The 22985-nt window shown below is 45.9% G+C and overlaps 1 protein-coding gene and 1 long non-coding RNA gene across 4 annotated transcripts in view; one reads left to right on the top strand and one right to left on the bottom strand.

Annotated features, from left to right (window-relative positions):
• Nucleotides 1–11824, top strand: part of Hn (phenylalanine hydroxylase) — a 107069-nt gene extending 95245 nt beyond the window's left edge. For all 3 annotated transcript variants that reach the window (XM_065444619.2, XM_065444618.2, XM_065444617.2), the window contains exons 10-13: nucleotides 2750–2845; nucleotides 4599–4732; nucleotides 6070–6185; nucleotides 11623–11824. In XM_065444619.2, the coding sequence (XP_065300691.2) occupies nucleotides 2750–2845; nucleotides 4599–4732; nucleotides 6070–6185; nucleotides 11623–11663 (387 nt within the window). In that variant the 3' untranslated portion in view covers nucleotides 11664–11824. The remainder of the gene's footprint in view (nucleotides 1–2749; nucleotides 2846–4598; nucleotides 4733–6069; nucleotides 6186–11622) is intronic.
• The window catches only part of LOC139050592 (uncharacterized), a 107065-nt gene extending 88485 nt beyond the window's left edge, over nucleotides 1–18580 (bottom strand). The window contains exon 1 of the long non-coding RNA XR_011508963.1: nucleotides 18101–18580. This is a non-coding gene — a long non-coding RNA (uncharacterized lncRNA). The remainder of the gene's footprint in view (nucleotides 1–18100) is intronic.
• Between the last annotated feature and the right edge of the window lie 4405 nt (nucleotides 18581–22985).

The raw sequence follows: 22985 nt of genomic DNA, 5'->3' as shown, positions 1-22985 counted from the left end.
AAGTTAGAGCGAGGCAATCAGCCTTTTCGTTTCCGGCAATACCCACGAGCGAAGGTATACACTGGCCAATCAGGGACAGCCCACGAGAAGTAATTTTGTCGGCGGACTCTATTATACTGCGTAGAATTGGGCTGTTGCCATTCTTTCTCAACAGCCTGCCAAGGGCAGCACGAGAGTCTGTAAGGATGACGACCTTTCATGCGCCTATTTCTTTCTGTACGTGCTTCAGAGCATCATCAATCGCTGCCAGCTCCGCAGTAGTTGAAGATGTATGAGGTGTTCGAAACAGCCTTCTTATGTCAGTCGAAGGGCAGAAGAAAGCTGCTGCTGTGCCTTGAGCGTCCCTGCTTACCGATGTGTCCGTAAATATCTTAAAATGGTCGCCATGTTTTTCAGATCACACAGTTACCCAAAATAGCAGCCAGCATATACCTAATGTCCCAAGCTTCTACACAGCTTGGGTGACTAGGAATGTGAAAGTGGTAGGTACGCGCAGTAAACTGAGTCAAGTTTTAAAAAGAAATGCTAACACCATTAAAAATGATGGCTTAAGTAAAAACAAATATCTGCTGCCTGCAGGCATAAGAGTTTAACTTCTTTAAAATGCAAGAAACTTCGTCAAGATCTCTGCAGTGGACGCCGACAAAATAATGAACTCTGTTACTGTGTATTCAGGTAGAAGTTCCCGAGCTAAAGCTTCCTCTTTTTATCACATGACAGGCACTTACTTGAGCAAGAGTTCGAAAAAGGGCCCAGCGGAACAGCCCGTATACGCATTTTTAATTTTCTTTTTCCTACGTCGAATTTCGGTTTGCGTCGTTCTTCGTTGGGCGGATATTCACGTGTTCAGCTCGAGCTTGGCAGGTATTCTTTTTTTTATGGCACACTCTCCAGCGTCGAAACATTACAGCAGGAGAGTGGGTACAAATATAAAATAACACAATAGAAATAACCGAAGAAGCAGGCATTTGAAGAGATGATGGCTATAAAACGAGGCAGTCACAATTTCGGAATATAGTATACAAGCCACAAGAACAGCACAGTGCTGAAATAACTAGTATTTACAAGTTATTGGTCACTTGAGCGAAACGGACACCGTCAGCTGTTACCACCTCCTCTGTTAAAGTGTTCCATTCAGATATTGTTCGTTTGCGAAGAAAGAGAATTTGATGCAATTGTGTGACATTTAATTTCTATTTTTTACATTTTCCTGCTATAGGAGTAGTGAGGAGGCTTGGTATACTTAAATTCGTCCTTACGCGTTATCATAAACTGCATGCATTAGTTTCAGCCGGTTTTCCTTCCGTCTTCTGTCAAGGGATTTGATTCCTATGGTAGCCTCCATATATGGGGCATTAGTTACCAGGGAATATTGTTTAAATAGAAACCTCACCGCATGGTTCTGTATACCTTCCATTTTATCAACGAGGCATTTTTGGACGAGGTCCCATAAGCTGGACGCGGCTTCTAAGCGCGGTCTTACTAATGATCGATACGCCGCCATTTTGAGTACTTAAGGAGCCTACGATGATTTCCCGAATAACGAGGCTAAGCATGCCAGCAGCTAATTTTACATTGTTATTATTACGCTGATTAAATGAAAGGTATCTTGAAAGGAGCACGCTTACATATATAACTTCAGGGACTTTTCGGAGTACTGTACTACTGACTGAGTACCTTGTGTTTAGTAAACGCTTTTCTCTGCTAAATATTACATGGTAGCTTTTGTCTCCATTTAGACCTAGCTCCCATGTGCTACGCCTTAAAGCGATATAATGAAGATCTTAAAGTGATTGCACGTGACTATCTATACCGACTGCCCTGTTTTACGCAGGCATCCACGTATAATCTGACAGTAAAAGATATACCAAACCCGACGTCACTGAGGAAAATGAAGAATAATAATGGCCCCAATACCGAACCTTGTGGCACATCCGATGTTGCTTACACAAATAAAAACTGCTTGCTCCCCAGGACGAAGCATTGTTTTCTATTGGAAAATAACCTCCAATCCACTTCAATATATTTTGATGAATGCCGAGAGCAGAGCCTTTGTGCTTTAATAATTTGTGCTAAACAGGCTCGAATGCTTTTCTTAGTCTATCAATACTGCATCAGTCCGCAAGCTATTATCCACCGCTATGGCAAAGTCATTTTGGTGGTACATGAAGCACCAGCGCTAAACCCGGGTTGATTCTGGAAGAAAAAAAAAGTATTAGCTTCTATATGTATCAACCTACTACTGTATACAATATGTTCCAGTATCCTGCAAGGTACACAACACAAGGCAGTCGGCCTATAATTTACTGCTATAGATTTCGGGCCATTTCTGCGAATGGGTACGATCAAAGTCGTCTTCCATTCTTTGGGAACGATTGCAGTTTCAAGGGATTTCCAATATAGTCAAGAGAGGTATAATCCGCTTCGCTGTTGCCATAGAACACTTATGCCGCAAACTCAATTCGTCCAGACGGGGCTGAACAACAACAGTGTTTCTTTTATATTCCTGGTAGAAGCGAGAATGCTTTTTATAAGCTTCTAGACATCACTTTATTTTCCGCGGCTTATCGGCTTTTAAGTTGTCTTGTGCCTACATAGAGGGAGTATTTTTCACCGAGTGCAGATTACACATTTCTGAATGTAGTCCTCAGAGTATCGACGTCTTTGTCCGGGGATTTAACAACATTTCTTCATTCAGCGCTTCCTCTAGAAGATTTACAACTTCATTATCAATTCTTTTTTATTGCAGTGCTACTGGTTCACAGTAGAGTTCGGCATCTGCAAACAAGAAGGGCAGCTTAAGGCCTACGGCGCCGGCCTGCTCTCATCGTTCGGTGAACTCGAGGTGAGTAGTTCACGTGTGTGCCGCCCTCTGTCTAAAAGTGAAAAAAATCATCGCCGTTTATTTAGCACAGTGCGGTAGACACCGGTAGACACACGCTAGACACCTTGTTATCGAGCACCATGTAAACGAGCAGAAAGCAGCGCTAAACGACAGGACGATGAGAAGGACACAGACCACAGCGCTGACTTACAATCAAGTGTATTTACTCTTTCAGTCAGCATATATATACACACTTTACCACTATCTCGAAGCACGAAAAGCAACAAAAATTCAGCATGCGCAGGGGCAACAAGCTGTAATCAATGAGCCAGGAAGGCTATCTCCTTCGGAAGGGGAGAAATGGAGGGGAGGCTGTGTGAACTGCGTAAGACTGTCTGCGTGGGCGTTTTGAGCGACTACACTAGGACGGATAAGTTCGTTTTACTAAGTGGCAGGCTAGAGCGCGGCGCCGACGAAACACGAAGCGGGCACATGTCAAGCGCTCACTCACAGCTGGTATGTGTGTCCACTGCTTGCTTGTGTCATCTGCTTGTGTGTAACAACTGGAATGTGTGTTCCCTAGAGGTGTGATTCTATATAAAAGTTTGAGGGGCGTGAGACAAACTGCTTTCTTTTGCGTTTCTTTTTCAGAAAAATACGAAAAATTGGGAAAAAAAAGACGATCACGCGCAGAGCTATGGAAAACACGACACATTTATCTCTCTAACACTGGAAATAACATAACTGCTACACTATTGGATCGTAAACGTCCCAGCAGAGCTTCTGGGTTCTAAATCTAGGTACCATTTCATGTCAAGGCATTAATTTCGCATCAGAGAGTCAAGCCCGACATTCGTATCATTCTGTTTCCGATTCAATTCCGCTTGACTGAAATGTGCAGCGCACGAAGCCTTCCGCAGACAAGCTCTTGCACGCGATCCCCTGAGAGCCTGTTGTGTAGCTTGGTGCCCAAGTTTCCAAACTCGGACCAGTTTCTTTCATATGCCGCAGAATAAGGGGGAATTTGCAGTACGCGATAGGGGAGGGGGCTCAAGGGTTGGTTGAAGCAAAGTCCTTGCCAGCACGTGAATGGATCCACGTGCTTCGCAGACTCCCAAACTCATTCTTTTGAGCAAATATTTAGATACGCTGAAAGGAGTCGCATTGCGACAGAAGAATTTTGCAGGGATGCTCAGTTTCGTGCTTTTTTTAATTTTATCCTGGTTGATAAATACGAAAAAAAATTGCTCTTTGGGAAATTATTTTTCTTTCTCAATCGCTTGCATCTTTAGTGTCCTCTGCTTGTATATTTGATGTTTTTGCACGTCCCGTGCCTTCTGCTCGTATGTCAGAAGACGCATGTGCTTCCGCTGCTTGTATGAGTCCTGTTCTTGTATGTTGCACCTGACATATGTCCACTACTTCTACGTCACAAATGGTATGTATCCGCTGCTTACATGTCACAACTGGTATGTGTCCACTGCCTGTATGTCACAAGTGGCATGTGTCCACTGCTTGTATGTCACAACTGGTATGTGTCCACTGCTTCTATGTCACAACTGGTATGTGTCCACTGCTTGTATGTCACAACTAGTATGTGTCAACTGCTTGTGACACTGTTCGTATGTGCAGGCTGCCTGTGTGTGGTGGCTGCCTGTGTCCTCGTCCATCGTGTTTTTTCGCCGCAAGCTGAAATTTCCCTGTGGCTTTTGCGCATTTTCTTTCTACAGCTGCAACGCTTGCACGTTGACAACGCCGCGCATTTCTTTTTCAGTACTGTCTCAGCGGAAAGCCAGAAATGAAGCCTTTCGACCCAGCGGTGACCGGTGCGCAGAAGTACCCTATAACCCAGTACCAGCCCATCTACTACGTGGCGCAAAGCTTCCAGAACGCCCAGCAGAAAGTCAGGTCAGTGAAATACTTTTGTACATAGCGTGGCCTTTATTTATCTGAGGTAGCACTTTACAGAGTTGGCGGGAAACAACAGGAAGCTTTAGAATAGCGTTGTGTGAAGCGCTTACGCTAAACGCCAAAACTTTTGCAGTTTTAGAAGTATTGGAGCGAAAACCGGAGTGCGCTATCCGCAATACGCACGAAAAAAAACATAAGTGTGATTTGGGTACGGCAATTAAGTCCCGCTGATGCTGCTGTGACAGAATGCTAAGTCGGGTGCGTTCTCCTCTATTGCTAAAGCCAATTCATACCAGTAGAAGGCGTCATGCCTGCTGGACCGCGTGTATACGTACTTGTCGCTATACTGGCGTGCAACTTTCTGTGGCTATGGAGAGAAAGTTACGGAGGCAAAGCGCTCACAAGTGATAGCGCTTCTGAAAAGAGTCCCGCGTTTTAATCCACGTTAGCTTAGGCTGGGGAAAAGAAAGCAAACACCCTATTAGCAACAGTTTATTAAGATTGAACACACCAATGAGTGTAAAGGCTTACTTATCTTGTGGTTTTTCCCTTTCGCATCTGGGGAAACGCGAAACCATCCCACGTGGGACCTGCGTCGATTCAGCGTGTGTTCCGAGCAACCAAAAGCACTGCCAAACGCTGCCGGACTACTTAGTGCTGTAACACATGTGCAGCAGCCACGCGCCCGCAGCTTTCCCTTCACAGCCACAGAAAGTTGCCCGCAAGTGAAGTGTGCTTGCCTGCGTTGCGTTTGAGCAAGGACATCTGAAAGCACTCCTGAGGATTTTTTCTCGATCTTCCAGTTAAACGTTGTATTAAACGAACATCGAAGAGAAAGGTTAAGTTGAGCTACATCATACTTATATGATTCTGCAATAACGAAAAGTGCAGCTCTTACCTGTGGAAAGAGGCTTGGTCAACCAAAGAAAACATTACAAACATTAGACGGCGGTGATTCCACGCTTGCTCAATCTGACGTCAAGAACATCGACAGCATATGTACTCTGGTCTAGTTAAGTGTTTGTCAATTACGAAGGACTACGTAGCTGTCGAATGTCACCCAAAGGCTCGACATAGGCAGTTCTAAGCACTGTTTCCTGGCTAAAACACTCCAGATACAGAAAAATATCATTAAATCTGTGACATCACAGAGGCGAGCTGGTTCTGACACGAAATTAGGGAAATGTAAGGGTCCAGCCTTCACTTGCTTCTTTATTGGTCAATATTTCGCTGAAGGAATTAGCTTTTCAAGGACACTTTCTTGGACAACCTGTCGACAAGATAGCAAGTAATCTGGCTTTTTTTATTTCATTTTCATTGTTTGCAATATTCAGGGAATACGCTCTTTCGATCCCGAGGCCCTTCACGGTCCGCTACAGCCCCTACACCCAGAGCGTCGAGATCGTCGACACAAACATCCAAGTGCAAAACCTTGCCTGTGACATTCAGGGTGAGTATTCGCTTGTGCAATGTGCAACTCTCGAGCGCTGTAGGAGTACAAACGTGCGCCTCCCAGAAAAAAAAGAAGTCTTGAACAAGACAAAGCCAAGATAACAAGAAGTAACTAACAAGGAAATAAATGATATAGGGCGTCGCGCACTACCGTAAAATAAAATGTAATGATCTCATAGTTTTGCATTACTGGAGATAGCAGGTTCATGCAAAGTTACAAATTAGCACATTTTCACTCTTAAAACAGGTGAGTGTCATTATTTCGGGCACACGACGTGATGAAAAGCCTGCATAACGGAAACTCCTGCACTCCTGCTTTAGCAGACAGACAGCTGTAAAAAATTATTCAGATTCCCGAGCGAATTTTTTCATTACGTATTATCAGAAGAGCAAACAATTGGGCAAGTTGGTTTTGAAAGATGGTTCCGAGCAGTGAGAACTAGATCAGTGAGTCATGTTGGCCATATTGCTGTCACCGTATCCGTCTTTCGTGCATGCTCAAAGTCATAAATTACACATGAAGCGCAGCGCCCCTGTCGCATCTAATTGGAAATCTTTTACATGCCACTGGCACGTTGCTTGCATGGCAATGACCGGAGCGGAAACGTGTACTCTGTACACCTTTCCAGTGTACCCTGTACATAAGAACGGCTTCCTCTAATGCATAAAATAAATTACCACCATTCGCCATTCGGTACAGGATCTACAAAACTTTGTGACTCACTGGCAGATGCCAATATGTGGCCGGCAATATTAAAAACAAACACTGAATCATATGCACAGCAAGTCACCAGTTGAACTATACTGTACATTATAAACTTACGCGAACACATTTACAAGCTCAGGAAATTAAAGCAACCTAGTACGAAAAAATCGCGCGCAGCGTAGATATAATCTAGCCATTCAAACCTAAGCCAAACAACATCTTTAACGTAAACTGTGACTTCGAAGTCCGGCAAGCCGTAACCCTCAAACACATTAAAACTTAAGTTGAGACGTCCCCGAAAAAAGAAACGGGGGAGGAAGTTAACGGGGGTGCAAATTTCTTTAAAGGAATGGTTTCTGTCGAAAAAAATGTATTTTGCACATAACTTATGTATCAAGTTATGCTGCTACTTGTATTCAGAGTGTGCAATTAAGACTATAAAAGATTATATATGTATGTATTTCTTGTCGAATTTGAAAAGTAGGCAATGACACGGCCAAAGTACTGTCCCTGTCAACACAGCCATCAGCTCCAAACTGCGAGGACTCATTCAAGCCCTGGGTACACCACTTCCCAACACTTTGCTGCGTCAAGATACAGGCACTACTTTCAGCAATACGGGTCGATGCTTACATTAAAACGGACCATTTGCCACAGAAGCACTCTCCTCGTCGTCGGGCCCGATCTACAGCAGTCATGCTTAAACGCTGGAGCACTTCCGTTTTGGGCAAGCTTCTTAATATAGTTCATGAAAAATCTCGAAACGGCTGTCGATGCAGGTTAGAGGTAGGCAGAATCTGCTTCTTTCTTTCTTTTTTTTCATAGGATGTCAAAGCAGCACATCAATTGATGCTTAGAAATTGCATTTTCTTTAGGATCAGCCTTGACGGCAAGGCCCCCAAGATCGCACTCTTCACTTTGACAAGTAGACGTCATTGCTTTGGCCGCACCGTCTGAGCAGTGTCCCCAAGAGACACCACGAGAAACTAACGCAACGTGAAAGGGAATGGTATTAATTCGCAACGTGGGCGGCGTTGCTTTCAGAAATTGAAATAGATCGTCCCACAAGCACGCCGGCGGTTATCGCCGGTAGTCGGGAGCGAGAAGGCCGGTATCTAGAGAGGTTCGAGGTTGGCTGGTTTTGGCATATAGCTTATTGGGTTTTCGCGGAAGCAAGCCGCATGCAGGAATATATCCATCCGCATCACTCCCCTGGTACAACATCGTCTGTAGGCAGCGAAATCTAATCTACAGGTTTTCAACCGAACACGATGGACGTGGTGATATGTCACGCTGATGTCGGTGGTTCTTTTTCCTGCATGAACGATATACGACTAAAATAACATCCCCGCTCTTTTCATACTGGTATAAATGTAGTTCCCATATAATACTCTCGAGTAAGACAGTCAAGCATGGTAGCATTTTGACCCATAACCTATCCGCTTGCTTCCTGCTGTTATCTTTGTCCCTTGAAAGGAAAGAGACAAATTGACTTGGCGCCTGATGTTCTCAGAAGGAAAGAAATGCCACGCTCCGCAATGCAGTGGCTGTTGTCAGGAATATGGACCCTGCATCAATTCGCTTTGCTTGAGGCCTCACATCGTTATTAATGATGTTCAAGAATACATATAGAAGTACAACTAAGACGAAATGTTTGCAAGTGGGCCACGTCTGCCTGGTTTTTCGAGATTCATTCTTTGTTGGTCTAGCTACAATGCAAAAGGAGTTGTGGCAGCGTCCGTTATGCGCATTGGAGTATTGTCAGTGCAGTAATAAAACGATGCAGGAGATCGCGTGGGTGCACTGGAACATCTCGGTCTTGCTCCCTTGACTTCCCTTGAGAATACGCAAGAGTCATGATGTGTTTTGTACTCGGTGTGCCGTCTGGACTTTGGTTTTAACACACTGTTAACGATGGTCTGGAAGATTTGCGCACGGTTCCATCACTTCTCGTTCTTATTATACATTAACTCTGTTTTCGTAGCATGTGGGTCTCGTGTTCCACGATGCTAGTCATAACTTATCTTCCGCTTCTTCCGGGCAATAGCGTCACAATTTACCATGGAAGTCTTGTCTGCGAATCGGTGAATCAGTGCTTTGTCATCACAGGTAGTCTCATACACTGTTTTCTTTCCAGCAGAAATCGAGACAGTTTTCACAGGATTTCCAAAAAATTCCGAGGACACCTTACCACTTCTTACGAGTTTTAAATGCGAAAGCCGTAATGTGCAATTGAACGCTGCTGAGTGGTCCATCGTGTGCAAGCGAGCGCGCTGAGATGCTTGGCGCGTTTTGATTTTGCCTTACCGAGGCGCAGTTAGAACGCTGGCGGACGAGGAAAATGGGCGTAACATTCCGTGAGCGAGGATGACGTGGCGTCACGGCTATGCCCTCTCCCCTCACGCATTACCATGGGAGCAGGTGGGCCCTTTCGCCCGCTCTCCAGTGTGCTTTCAGTAGACTGGATTACAGGCCGTTTATAGAAGCAAAGATTTTGGGAGTCTGGTCTCACAGTTCATTAGCCCAGAAAGCAGTTCAAGCAATTCTTCGCTACCTGAAGGCAACAGACTTGAGTGCCCGACTACAGAAATCCTACACCTGACTTAGTGCATGTGAAAGTGCGGTATGGACTCATATTTTATCTCTCTCTCTCTTTCACTGCCCATTCACCTCTCCACGTGTAGGGTAGCAAACTGGACTCAGTCTGGTCAACCTCCCTGCCTTTCCTTCTTCCCATCTCTCTCTCTGCTCTGTCGAGGCTCGAGCCAGCAAGTGCGAGCCGGCGTCACAAGCTGCACAAGCGCGGGAGCTTTTTTAATTAATTAATTGTGGGGTTTTACGTGCCAAAACCACTTTCTGATTATGAGGCACGCCGTAGTGGAGGACTCCGGAAATTTCGACCACCTGGGGTTCTTTAACGTGCACCTAAATCTAAGTACACGGGTGTTTTCGCATTGCGCCCCCATCGAAATGCGGCCGCCGTGGCCGGGATTCGATCCCGCGACCTTGTGCTCAGCAGCCCTACACCATAGCCATTGAGCAACCGCGGCGGGTACAAGCGCGGGAGCTGCGTGCTCGTGACTTGGCGTCGCAGCTAATATAAACTTAGGCGCCGTTTGACTGTTACAGACGCCGCCGGCTTTTCGGATCAATAACCGCGTTTATACGAACGCGACAACTGGCGCATCCCATTGCCTCACACCAACTTTCTAGTTTCATCGTATGCACGCAAACGGAGCCAATGCACTAGGAAAGGACCACGTTAATGCGCCAGGCAGGGATGAATTGAGATGAGAAAGCCGACTTTCGGAGTGAAATGTAAACGCGATCGCATCACATTAGGAATTATGGGAAGGGAATTTGCTGCGGAACTACTGCGCTCGCCGAGCTGCGGGACACCAAGAGCGGTAAGAAAATGGCGACCCTGATGGCGACCCTACGGTCACGCCGGAAGCGCTGTTTTCAAATTCAAATTCAAATTCTTTATTTTTCCATGAAAATACAATAAAAGTGTGTCCAGTACTGTTTGGACCCGTAGCCGTAGGCTAGTTATGGGTCCAAGAAATGAAATTACATAATGCAGACACTTCGTCACGTAAACAATAAAAACTTGGAAAAGTGGAGAGGGGAATATATACATAATACATGTGACAAAAATAAGGCATAGCAAGAAACAGTTGATTCATTTCAAAAACATCGTGCACGCTATTTATAATAAATGAAATGTAAACAGCAGATAGATGTCTTGCAACTTGTTTAAAGCATGCGCTGAAAGAATTTTTTAGCTGTAAGTGCAAAATTTTGAGAGTATTTGCGTTCGATGTGCGACACCGTGTACCGAAACTGTCGAACAAAGGGTAATTAGCTACGTGTAAGCGCATTAGCATCACATTACTGGCGATGTGCTAGGAAATATGATGGGCTACTGTCGCATTCGGTGTCATTCATGCAACCGCGGCTAATGGGCTGTTTGAGGCTTTCGTAGAAAAAAAAAAGAAATGTAGCTTACTTTCTCGGTAGCGGCCTCTGAAAGATGGTATTGCAGGGATGAAACCTACAGGCTGTTTTTTTTTCTTTCTTTTCTGCTGCACAATGATATATATGTATTGGTACAGAGTAATGAACCTTCAATTCTTAGTAGCGTTGTCGTTTCCTGAAATCTGTCGTCTCAGGTTTCGCGTTTGCGCAGCACAACGCCTAATACTTTTATAACTTTGTGCTTTTACTAGAAAAGAAAGATAACATAAGACAACTCTGAACCCCGTCCCAATGTGCCATCGAAAACAGCACTCAGAAAGACGCTCCAAATATGACTTCTTTTTGAAGAAAGATATCTGCGGCGACTAATGTAAGGCCCCGAAAGAGATGGGCTGGGACTAAGAGCCACTTGCGAAGGAGAAACAAACCGAAAATTTCGGGTAAAGCTAGAAGCTAAAGGTTTCGTGTAACGCGACAACAGGAAACGTAGATATATGGAACAAGAAAAGCTTCATGATCGCCTCTGCGTTTACATATAAGTATTTATTCGTCCGCACTTTGCAGATACTAGCGAAAATCCACTTATTGTTGCCTGTTCGACTTTGATACCCGATATTGTTTATTCCACAGGTCGTAAAAAAAATGGAGCGTTGCCTAACTTGTACTTACAGAAAGAATATGATAAAAAGTAGCCATTGTGAAATGCGTCTTGAAATCACTCACTATAATTTTGCGTTCTTCTCTATTACAGCCGAAATTACCCTCCTGGCTGATGCCTTGAAGAAAATCTGAGGCGCATAAGCGGAAGACACAGACATTCATCGAAGTAAAAGGCGGAAGACACGGCCATCTTCAGCCAGAGGCGAACGCGGAAAGCTTCTCAGTTCGCGAGAGATAATACTTCCACATTGTATATCACTACTCACAAATAAAGCTATTTTATCTCCATTTAATTTATTGCGGCTATAAATATCATTTGAAAAGCTCCTCGCCACGCCCCGGTGTAAATTAGAGGTATAAACTGGACAGTGTAACAAACTGCAGTTGGTTACACCGTCCATTTTACGGCAATTCTTTTTGTTGCTTTATTATTGCAGGAGATGGGAGGAATTGAAATGCCGCATTTCGTTGTGACCAGGAGGTGAGATTCAAAGCCAGCCTAGATAGTCTCACATTTTGCTCGACTAGCTCACGTTCAAGTATGAACTGTACGCAAGTGATCTTGTGCCCTACGGCAGCAATCGACGCGATGGGGATGGCTACCCAACGAAGGCGACGACCTTGAGCGACGTCTCCCCGGGGTTGCCGGTATCAGGACAGCTGATACGTTGCCAAAGTGGCGTGACGCATATTTTAATAATGCGAAGCCACCATGTGGCATTGGCGTAACCCCAAGATGGTCAAAAAAGGCTGCGAACCCTTGACTTCTTTTTTTTGGGGGGGGGGGGGTTGAAACCAGATCTTTCGTGTTAATTAAGGTGAAGTTAATTAAGCCACAGTTAATTAAGGCGCAGTTTATTACATTATAGGTAATTACCGTACTCAAACCCACGATATATGGTGGGCGCCAAACCTTGGATCTTTGGTAGGAGTTGAACCCACTACCTTTGATGTTAACGCGGAGTTAATTGAGGTACAGTTAATTAGGGTAGCGTTACTAAGGCACAGGTTTAATTAAGATAGACTTCATTATGGCATTTGAACCCACGACCAGTGGTGGGAGTCCTACCCACGTACCTTGGTGGCAATTAAGGTGAAGTTCATTAAGAAAGTTATTTAAAATAGTTACCTAAGGCACTTGAACCTACAGGCTTTGGTGCTGACGTGAACTTTATTAAGGTTGATATACTTAAGGCACTCGCACCCACGACGTTCGTTGTGAGTCAGATCTTCGACCTTTGGGGGGAATCGGACCATGAATTAAGTAGGCGTCCTAAGAAGTATTTTCTGAACGACTGAAAGAGCATAGGAATCGCGAGGTGACCGCAATGCTTTTGCATTCATCCACGCTGGGACAAGCAAGTGTCCCTTGAATTTTTCCACTTAAGTTGACGTGTTTTACTGTAAGGGGCCGCATCAAATGTTTCTGAAGGTCCTGCAATAGGTCGAACGTATTAAAATTTAGTCGTTTGCTCTTTCCGTGCAACAGTCGGTAGTACTTGACAGGTGTACTAGAGCCAGTTCCGGCTTCGCGCGACTGGTGAGTTGCTCATAGCACTTCGAGGCGACGGGCGACGAACTCCAGATTTCCAAAACCAAGCGCCATCGATCGACAAGAACGAGTGATCTGTTCAAGCGACGGCCGGTTTCGTCGCTCAAAGACATCGCTCGTCGCCGTTGCACCGGAAATCGCTCACATAGGGCTACATAGGGCTACATAGGCTACATAGGGCACATAGGGCACATAGGCCTTTAGGGCTACAAGCCACGCCTTTTGTTCATCTTGCTTCTTTTCCTTTTTTCGGCGCCGGCATACATCGAGTGGCGGTATTGCGAGTTCTGCGCATGTGTTGTTGCCGACTGGGTACGCCACAGACGAAAAAAAAAAAGAAACTAATTTTGTTGTTGAAATGTTACGTCACAGTGCACTTACGGCAGGGTGCATCAAAGTGCAAACGCAGCCGCTGCAAGAAGTCTAGGCCGACTTCTCGCAGCCTGCACTGCGTTGACTGCTATGTATGGAACGGAGGAAATTGGTTGGCGCAGGCCAGGGGTAATTAGAGATCGCAGGGAGATGCCTTCTTTCTTCAGTGGACACAAAATATGATGATGAAAGTGATCACGACAGCAGTACTATGACAATGCAGTTTACCTCCCCTGAATGTTGTAACTTAAGTTTTTGTTTTCATAGCAAGAAAACATGACGAACATAAACATGATACTGTTGCATACGACGGACGGCAAGAAATCTGGTGAATAACCGATTTCTTTGTCAATATAAGCGCGCAGAAGCGTTACATTTTTGATAAGACATGACGTAGCATGTGTCTGTTTTGTTCTGGTATAAACTGGTTTCTGTGTAGAGAATAACGTAGACAGTAGGCTACACCGTTGCTCGGTGTTTCTCACGCAAACATATCCCCACGCTGACGCGACAAGTGAATGACCGTTCCCTTTGAGCTGCCTGCTTTGTCGTTTCCCCTCACAACAATGTAATTACAAAAACCAAGAAGTACATTTTTAAATGTCTCAATACTCACTAAACCTTGAGCAATACATACTACAGGTTTTGTCTTTCGTTTTTATGTGCACGTTAGATTCCTTTATCCCTACTTTAATTTTGGCAGCACCTCAAATCGCTGGAATGGTGCCAGCTTTTTTATTGTGGGTATGTTTTCAATTTTATTTTTCGTGACCAGGCGCATTATATCCACCTTAGCCAGTGGAACTGAGCGACTTAAACAGTCTGTGTGGAGTTTTCAAATTTCATAGAAGCTCCATGTGTCAGCTATCCAGAACTGTAAAATGATTTATGGCATTATAACGGAATAAGTGTGCATGGTGACATGAGACACCTCACAACTTGGTACTGGACTTGGAAACACGTAGCAAAGCTTCTCTATGATTGAACGCATCAGGAGCAGAAAAAAGTAGAAATATCGAACTCGTTACAATAAATGAACTCTTAGCGTAGACCTGAGTTAGTTGTTCTGGTCTTTTTGCACGAGAGATGCACCAACCCCATACACATATATACTGATGGATCGGCAACTCCCCAGTGTCCCTCTGGAGCCATGTTTTTCCTAGCGGCAGCCGCGACCACCTGTTTCATGGCATGTCACCCAACGACATCGACGGTCGTGTAACTTACAGCTCCTCGCGCTGCACTTCGCCTCGTCACGCGAGAATGGCGACGAAGATGGTCAATATTGAGTGACTCAAAGGCAGCACTGAAGTCTTTGCTACCATCCCTGTGGCGTGAACCTCAAGGACAACTTAGTATTGGAGATAAGAGAATTAATCGATATCTTCAGTAAGAAAGGGCACCAAGTGACATTTCAGAGCCCTTTAAGTCACTACGGTGGCACAGTGAACACGCCGCTAACGCTGCACAATCGACTCTTCAAGGCGACAAAGAGGAGTCGATACCGCGTTCAAGGACAGGTTCCTCTTGAAAACTTCGGATGCTCAAGCGCCATATCCCGTTCTTCACGTGGTATACACGAAGCTTCTAAAGCAACCTGTTGCAGCACCTAAGCTCTTCTCTCCGCCTCCGCATCCGAGCTGGACATGGCCGACGCAAAGCTACCCTGCTTTGTCGAATATGGCTAGGAGTGGCCTTTACGAAATCTTTTGCTTTCCGAATCGGATGGACCGACGACGCCTCGTGTAGTGACTATGATAGCCAGGAGACTAACACGATATCTCTTACTGTCCTCGCTACAATCTACAGAGGTGATCTGTCGCAATCGCGGTAGCGCGCTTTGACCCAAGACTATTAACAGTATAATAATATTGGAGTGCGACATCACAAGTCACCAGAGCAAAGGGCGACGAACGGGCTATAGCAGTTTTTAAGCACAGCAGATTTGTACAAGCTGCTGTAGCCTGAAGTTATGATTATATATAGTGCCACAAGGTGCTAATGTGATGTGCCATGATAGTATGCGGTCACAATTACCGACTGTAATTGTGTATCTGTGGCCCCTTTATTCCTATATTTCTCTACATTCCTGTAACTTTACCTCCTCTCCCCCTCTCCCCGCATCGTAGGGAAGCAAGTCGGATCTGACCCTCTGGTTAACCTCCCTGCGTTTCCCCTTTCTTCTGTCTCTCTCTAGTGTAGAGCGTTTGTAAAAGCGCTCGCCTACAGATAACAGCCTGCTGCGAAAGGCAGGAGTTTTTCTGCCCGGCTGACACGCTCAATTCTACGAGGTACGCTAACTGCCTTGTCAAGCAAACGTTAAAGTGAACTCGCAAAGCGTACTTGCCATTACGAAGAACAAGAATTCTTAGGCCACGTTTCTTGCACAACTACTGCAAAGCTTTCTCGGAATTCAAGTAGTTGGCCGAGTTTAATTTCGAGCTTTTGCGCTTCGTACTTTACACACCACTCATTACACAAAGAACATTTTACAAGTTTGAACACAGCGCTGTACTCGAAGTCTTAGCGTTGAGGGAAAATAAGCAGATTTGGGACGAAGAATACCGTTGTCAAAGCAGGCGCAGAAACGATAGCCAAGCGTGCTCAGAGTGAAGTAGAAACGTGGCCATGACATTTGCGTAGAATTTTCATGTCGCAACTGGCTTTCTCATTTGACTGCGCTACTTATGGTGATGACGCAGGTCGTTTCATAAGTTCACAAATTACCTCATTTTCTGCTGGCAACGAGAAAACGAAATTGAACTAGGAAAATGTGATTAGGTCAGTAAAATATTTTTATCAGCTTTATTTCTTCTGTTTCCTAATATGGAAAATCAATAGCGGAGATAATGAACAAGAAACCATGGCTTCTCATTTTGTTTTCAAATTCCGCACTGCGATATTTGCGTTGGTACGTTAGTGTGACGTCACGGATTTCAAGGTGTGTTCTCATACTTGAGCATCTTAGGCGATAAAAAAAATAAGATTGGCAGTGACGCTCAACACTGCTTTCGTATTGGAATGCGAAAGCATTGTAGTCGCTTTGGGGACACGTTTTCGCATACGCATTCATCGGTATGTCGTCGTGCGCGTCGTAAACTTGAACGACATTCCTTGTTGCGTTCCTTTGCTTCGCCTTCGCTGACGTGCTTCCGTGGTCGACCACGTTCCACAGATGCCACTGAGCTTGACGCTTCGGACGGAGTGCAATCCCAGTAGACACACCACCGATAAAACCCGAATAAACAAGTGGCTCGCGGGAGGCAGCAACGTGACGTATGCAACAACTCACGCACGTCAAAACAAGCACACCGCCCTGGAAAGGATAGCGAAACGGGTCGTGGAATAATTGCTATTGTAAATTATTTGGGGCGCCGTGAAGGTTGCCAGTATAGTTTCCATTTCTTCAAAGCCTAGTACATCAAAGCAAAAAAAAAAGAGTCGTAAATGCCATGTTACTGCTCTATAGAGTAGATCGAAACGTCACGATTTAACACAACACTAATCCACATTTAGAAGAATAAGAATGGGCTGGGGTACGTTTGGTAGGCATTCTCAGTTAATGAACAGCAGGTTGCCATTATCTCTCAAGAGAAAAGTGTATAATAGCTGTGTCTTATCAGTACTCACCTATGGGGCAGAAACCTGGAGGCTTACGAAAAGGGTTCTACTTAAATTGAGGACAACGCAACGAGGTATAGAAAGAAGAATGATTGGTGTAACGTTAAGGGATAAAAAAGAGCAGATTGGGTGAGGGAACAAACACGAGTTAATGACATCTTAGTTGAAATCAAGAAAAAGAAATGGGCATGGGCAGGACATGTAATGAGGAGGGAAGATAACCGATGGTCATTAAAGTTAGGTGGGCAGATGAGATTAAGAAGTTTTCAGGGACGACATGGCCACAATTAGTGCATGACCGGGGTTGTTGGAGAAGTATGGGAGAGGCCTTTGCCCTGCAGTGGGCGTAACCAGGCTGATGATGATGATGATGATGATGATGATCTCCACATTTGTCACATGACTCACGTCGCGTAAGCCTACGCGACCAGACAGTACAGTTTGAAGAAAGCGTCTGAGGGCCAAGGCAGTACGTAGCTAAAAACAAACCAGAAAATGTGTCTCCGCACCGGCGGGGCGGCTGCCGCCGACAACAGAGTCTGAACGCAACTGCACACTTTCGTATTATCCCGCATATCGATTCTTTAGAATCACCTGGAACTTTTATATTCTCACTATCGCGAAATCCGCGCTACAGCTGCCGGCGAAATCCGTATCATCAGCTCTCGACATGGAGCTGGGACAAACTCGAGTTGCGCGCCACTCGGCTTACCCCGACACGGTTGAACAGCTGTTTATCTTTTTCACAGACGGCACTTCTGAGCCAGCGTCGCGTTCATTACGAACACAAAAAACTATAGGGTGGTTCGAGAGAACCGGCAGGCGGGCCTGCGAGCAAAACAGGAAGCACTTAGGCCCAGGCTCAGCTTTCGAACAGCCCCTTCACCAGTTTATAAAATGAAAACAAGAAAAACGCTACCTTAAAGCAGCGCAACACCGCGTGTGTTGAAGCGAAAGGAGGCTTTTTCTAGCGTTCCCAGAAGTAGCTGCCAGAAGTGTAAAGAGAAAAAAAAAAAGAACTAACCTTGAAACGCCGCAGGAATTGGTGCTCCCTCCAGCTGTCGCTACTCGGTGAAGTATAAACGTCTGTTTCAAGCTTAAAAGTTTGGCAAATTGCTGTTATCCTCATCGCAGGAAACAGGGTGATGCGGAAGAATAGCACAGTGCGGTAGCCTGCACCGACGACCGGCGTGCTGTAATCACGGCTCCCATTTACACGGACGGAGCAAGATGCACCTCACGCAGATTGCAGAGGCAATGGCAATGGCAGGAAAGTGCTGAGGCCTCGCATAGCATCCTACCAAACTTAGTCCGGAAAAAAACTTGGCGCTGCTGTCGTTTGTTCGCTACACGAAAATTACGGGTCGTACGTATGTACATCTTTTTCGGCGATTTTGTATTTCGTCGCTGAGAGCATCAAAACCAGCGTCATTCCTTCGAGGTGCAGGCGTGCAGCGTGCCAGTGGCACGGTTTTTCTTTTCTTGTTTTCAGCACTGAAGTCTCTTTAAGTTGACAGCCGTACGTTTGTTTTTCTGTCACGTTGTTTCTGTAAGATAAGATTCCACGCTTCTGAGTTCCCGTGTCGTCAGGTCTCTATGAGTTTAGGAGAGTGTCGTACCTTAGTGTGGGTACATGTTTCGGTTATTTTAACGAATTTTTTTACTTTGTGAAAGCAATAGTGCAGATTGAAAGATAATTCAAGCTACACTCTTAAAGTTAACCCTTTTGCGTTATTTTGTTCCATAACGATAATCATCTCTCGTGCCAGCATTTCCTTTCTTTATAGTTGCGATGGCCGGCCCTTCCAGGTAACCAACGGCATGCGCGTTATCAGTGTAACATTTGCATTCTCGACAGAAAAGGAGCGAGCGCAGTGTTTTCAGGAAAGGAAACGCAAGAAAGGCAGATGGCGATTATTACTGGGCGTCAACTACACACCCCAAAGGGTGCACATTTTTAAGAGTGTAGCCGCTGCCATACAATAAATGTGAAATAGATAATGATACAATAAGAGTCCAGAATATTTCTAGAGTCCAATGGAACAACGTGTAGCCTAATTGTCGCCGTCCAGAATGGATAAGGTCGGGACATTAAATCACAAGTCGGGAATGTCCCGCTAAAATATGGATGGTTGTAACCCTCGTACAGGCACTAAACGGCATGTTTAAGCGTAGCTATGTCGCGCCCACTTATAGCCGCAGCTGGGTGTGTAGAGCAGCGTCCGAGGAGTTCAAGCGCTTGTGTCCTGTCCCTTATACTTTGTGGTTGCATGTGTTTGCGCTGTAAACAGTTCTTATGTCGAGTTCAAGCGTAACGCTAAATCTTGCCGTCACTGTCAATGCTTCGCCCTTTAGGAGAAACTAGCATTTCTTGTTATGTGCTTACTTCTCTTCCAATGCTTCCTGGCAACGTCCACTCTTTAAATGTGTTCATATTATCGCGCGATCATCACCTGCACGAGAGGTCAGCGCCTTGTAGACTTTCTGCACAATGCCGACAAACCCCGTGTGCACGTCGGTTTCCCACCACCATCGTGTAGGGTTGACGGGCCGGCGAGCGCCGGATACGCGTTATAGAAGCGTGCGGGTCGCGCGGGCCGTGCTACAAGCCCTGGCCGTTCCTCCGTATTTCAGCTAATTGTAACAGTTAAGTGCAGCTAAAACGAATATGAACAGAGCCAGCATCGCTAGTTATCAGTTTTCCCACCCGTGAGTTACAGCGGTGTCGTGGGCTGCACGTCACTAGCCTATATAATGCCGGGTGTACTCGACAGCAGCAACGTTTCGCGAGCCAAGAAACGATACGGCGTCGAACTGCTTGCTGCGACAAGCTGACCAGATCGTGTGGCCGAATAACCCAGCACTTCCGAGACCACTTCCGGCGTGCTAAATGACGTCGCTGGATTGATGCACCAGAGCACTTCTAAGGAAATGTGGCGGGAAAAAATAGTGTAACTGCAGAGTTCGTCCTGAAAAGGGCGCTTTCGTCCAACAAGGGACGCGTGCAAATATCGGAGAGCAAAAGTGGTTATGCAAAATAGAAGTGAGGCGAGCAGACAAGACACAAGAGTAGAGAGTGGACAACACCAACGCCGGCGTTCGTGTTGTCCACTTTTCTACTATTGTGTCCTGTCTGCACGCCTCACTTCTATTTTGCATAATGAATCCTGAGCAACTAGCTCAGCTTTCTGTCGTTCTAAAAGTGGTTAGTTCCCGGTAGGAAAGGAAGCAACGGGAGTACGAACGGCACCCGTTACTCGCCATGCACTCCGCCGTCTTAGTGCTCGTTGAGTGAAGCGCCGGATTCGGCATTGTCTGTATAAATCCCAAGTTTTTTGCAAGTTGTGCGCTGTCAATTTAACTGCATGCAAACTGGCACTTTGTCTCTTCGTGTTAAAAAATTCCGTGATATTTCAAAGGCGCAATAAAAAAGGCCATGCACTTCATGGGCACACTATAAGCGAACAATACGCATTAAACGGGCAAGACATCGATGAAATGGCAGATGTTCTTCGTCAGGGGTATCTAAGTTGCTTCCGTTCCAAGCAGATTACAAACTCTATAGAAGCCATGTGTGCATATTCAAACGGGACATGCAAATGGACAGAGAAAGTGGTAATCTCTGGCGTGCTGCGCGCCGCGTTTGCGCTACACGAACATCGCGTTGTCTGTCTCATGTTAAATCGTCCTAAGAACAATCGGACAGCTTTATTTTTGCAGTGCGATATCGTTGCAAGTGCACGCAATGTCAGGCTCTCCCCGCATAGCACCCACACAAAATGCCGGGGCTCGCGTGTTGCCGCACCTGCTTATAGATGTTTAACACGCTCTCAGTATTCCGTCACGTGACCAAAGCTGCCTGAGTCTAGTGGTTCGAGTGCACACCTGGTTCGTGAACGTGAACACGGGTGTTCGAAGCCGGCTTTGGGTGTGCTTTTCTTCTCAGCTCAATCATTCCGTTTATCAGCGTATATATATGGCCAACGTCGTTATTCGCTGAATTGTGGAGCATTGGAAATAATTTAAGCTTCTCCCTTGAGCAGCATCGGAAACGAGCAACTGTTGGGCCTTGAAGGGGTAACTCCATGGAGAGTAAACGTCCATCTCCTCAACAGCTACACCCCAAACGGACGAATGGTTGTGGCAGGTCAGTTACTCCCCAAAAGGAGTAAATTCTGTATCATTTGGTCATTCGTATATTTTTATCTTGAGAGTGTAGATGATATATCGCAGCATGCCGCGCTTCATTTTTCCGACTAGTTTGCTCGGATGGGAACAGAAACAACGGAGGACTAGCGCAGGAGTCGTAGCCCCTGCAGTCGAAAGCCTCTTCCCGTCTCCGCTCGGTCGTAATAAGTGATGGCTTCGTGGCGCAAGCGCGGTATCACGCCAAAAAAATGCATTTTACCAGCATCCTGTTGCGCGAAACGCACCTTGCGTTAGCAGAGACGCCGGGCAGCCAACACGCTGCACACCTGAACGTCAGAACACCGCAGCGAATTCAACGAGTCATGTAGCAGGGCTCGCACGCCACACAAGCTTCCCAGATGCGTCCTGCACCCGCCCTCACCCTTCGCGGTGGTGGCGGCGGAATTCCAATGTGCGCGCAGGGTCGTCCGGCATTATTCAAGAGGCCTATAACGGCAAGAAAAACGATCAGCCACACGTAGTGTGCGTCCGAAGCAATATTCATTTTGAATGCAAGTCTCTGCGTCAATTTCTGGTTCAAGAGTTCCCAAGCCCGGCCTTTGTTATCTCTGAAGCCCCATCGCCCATCGCCACGTGAGTAGACACACAATGCCGCCACAGGTATCCGCAGTCATTGGTTAGGTTGCTTCCATAATGTGCGCGTGCGTGGCAATATACCTCGCACACGGTAACAAATTCATTTTTTTTTCTCTTATCCCTGGCGCGTACCCCTGGTGCGAGTCATACGAAGAAAAAAAAATGACCTTCCATTCCCACCCAGCGAAAGCGGATGCTAAGCGAAGCTGTTGGAAACCACCGTTATGCAAACTGCTGAGAGGGGTGGGAGGGGGGGGGGGCGGTATACAATGCTTTATCGAATTAGAGCAATGGTAATTTTAGAATCACGCCGCCGGTGGTCGTACTGCCGTTTATTTTTCCTAAGCGAAGCTGTGGAAAACCATCGTTATGCAACTACTGAGACGTGTGGGAGGGGGGGGGGGGGTATACAATGCTTTATTGAATTAGAGCAATGGTAATTTTGGAAGCACGCCGCCGGTGGTCATACTGCCGTTTATTTTTCCTCTTCTACTCCTCGCATTCACGCTGCAAACAGGAGTCCTAACAATGCACTGCCTACCCACAGCGGTGCTGCAACAACAATGAATCCAGTTGCTAGGCTGGTTCTTTTATATAACCAAGGTTCGTGACGTCACTTTTCACGCCGCAAGCTCCTGTCGGCGTGGCAGCTTGAGCAACGGTAAGCGTAATTTACCAAGCAGGTTTGCGGGGAGCGCGAGCGTTAGGTGCTTCGCTTTGCTTGCAGGAGCGTCTTATCCTCAATTATGTGGTTCGGAGGCTCGTTTTGCGCGTCTTTCTTATAGAAAAGAATGCTGCGCTGTATTTTGTACGCGTGATACCAAAGACGCTCTGTACTTTGCGATTGAATCGCTGGATGCTTTTTATTTATTTTATATTTCTCTGAGGACGACGACGCCAGTGTCTAGCAGCTGCTAGAAGCTGCTAGAAGTGTCTGGAAGCTGCTTGCCAGTGTCTAGCAGCTTTACCGTAAAACAAATATTCGCATCCTACACTCAAAAAACAGTTGCACCCTTTGGGGTGTATATTTGCCACAGAACAATAATCGTCACCTGTCTTGCCTGCATTTCCTTTCCTTAACGCTGCGAGCCTGGTACTTCCAAGTTACGAACGGCATGCGCGTT

This window comes from Dermacentor albipictus, chromosome 10 (assembly GCF_038994185.2).
Source record: "Dermacentor albipictus isolate Rhodes 1998 colony chromosome 10, USDA_Dalb.pri_finalv2, whole genome shotgun sequence".
NCBI lineage: Eukaryota > Metazoa > Arthropoda > Arachnida > Ixodida > Ixodidae > Dermacentor > Dermacentor albipictus.
Note: the sequence above shows the minus strand (reverse complement) of the source record. Positions and strands in the feature narration are given on the sequence as shown.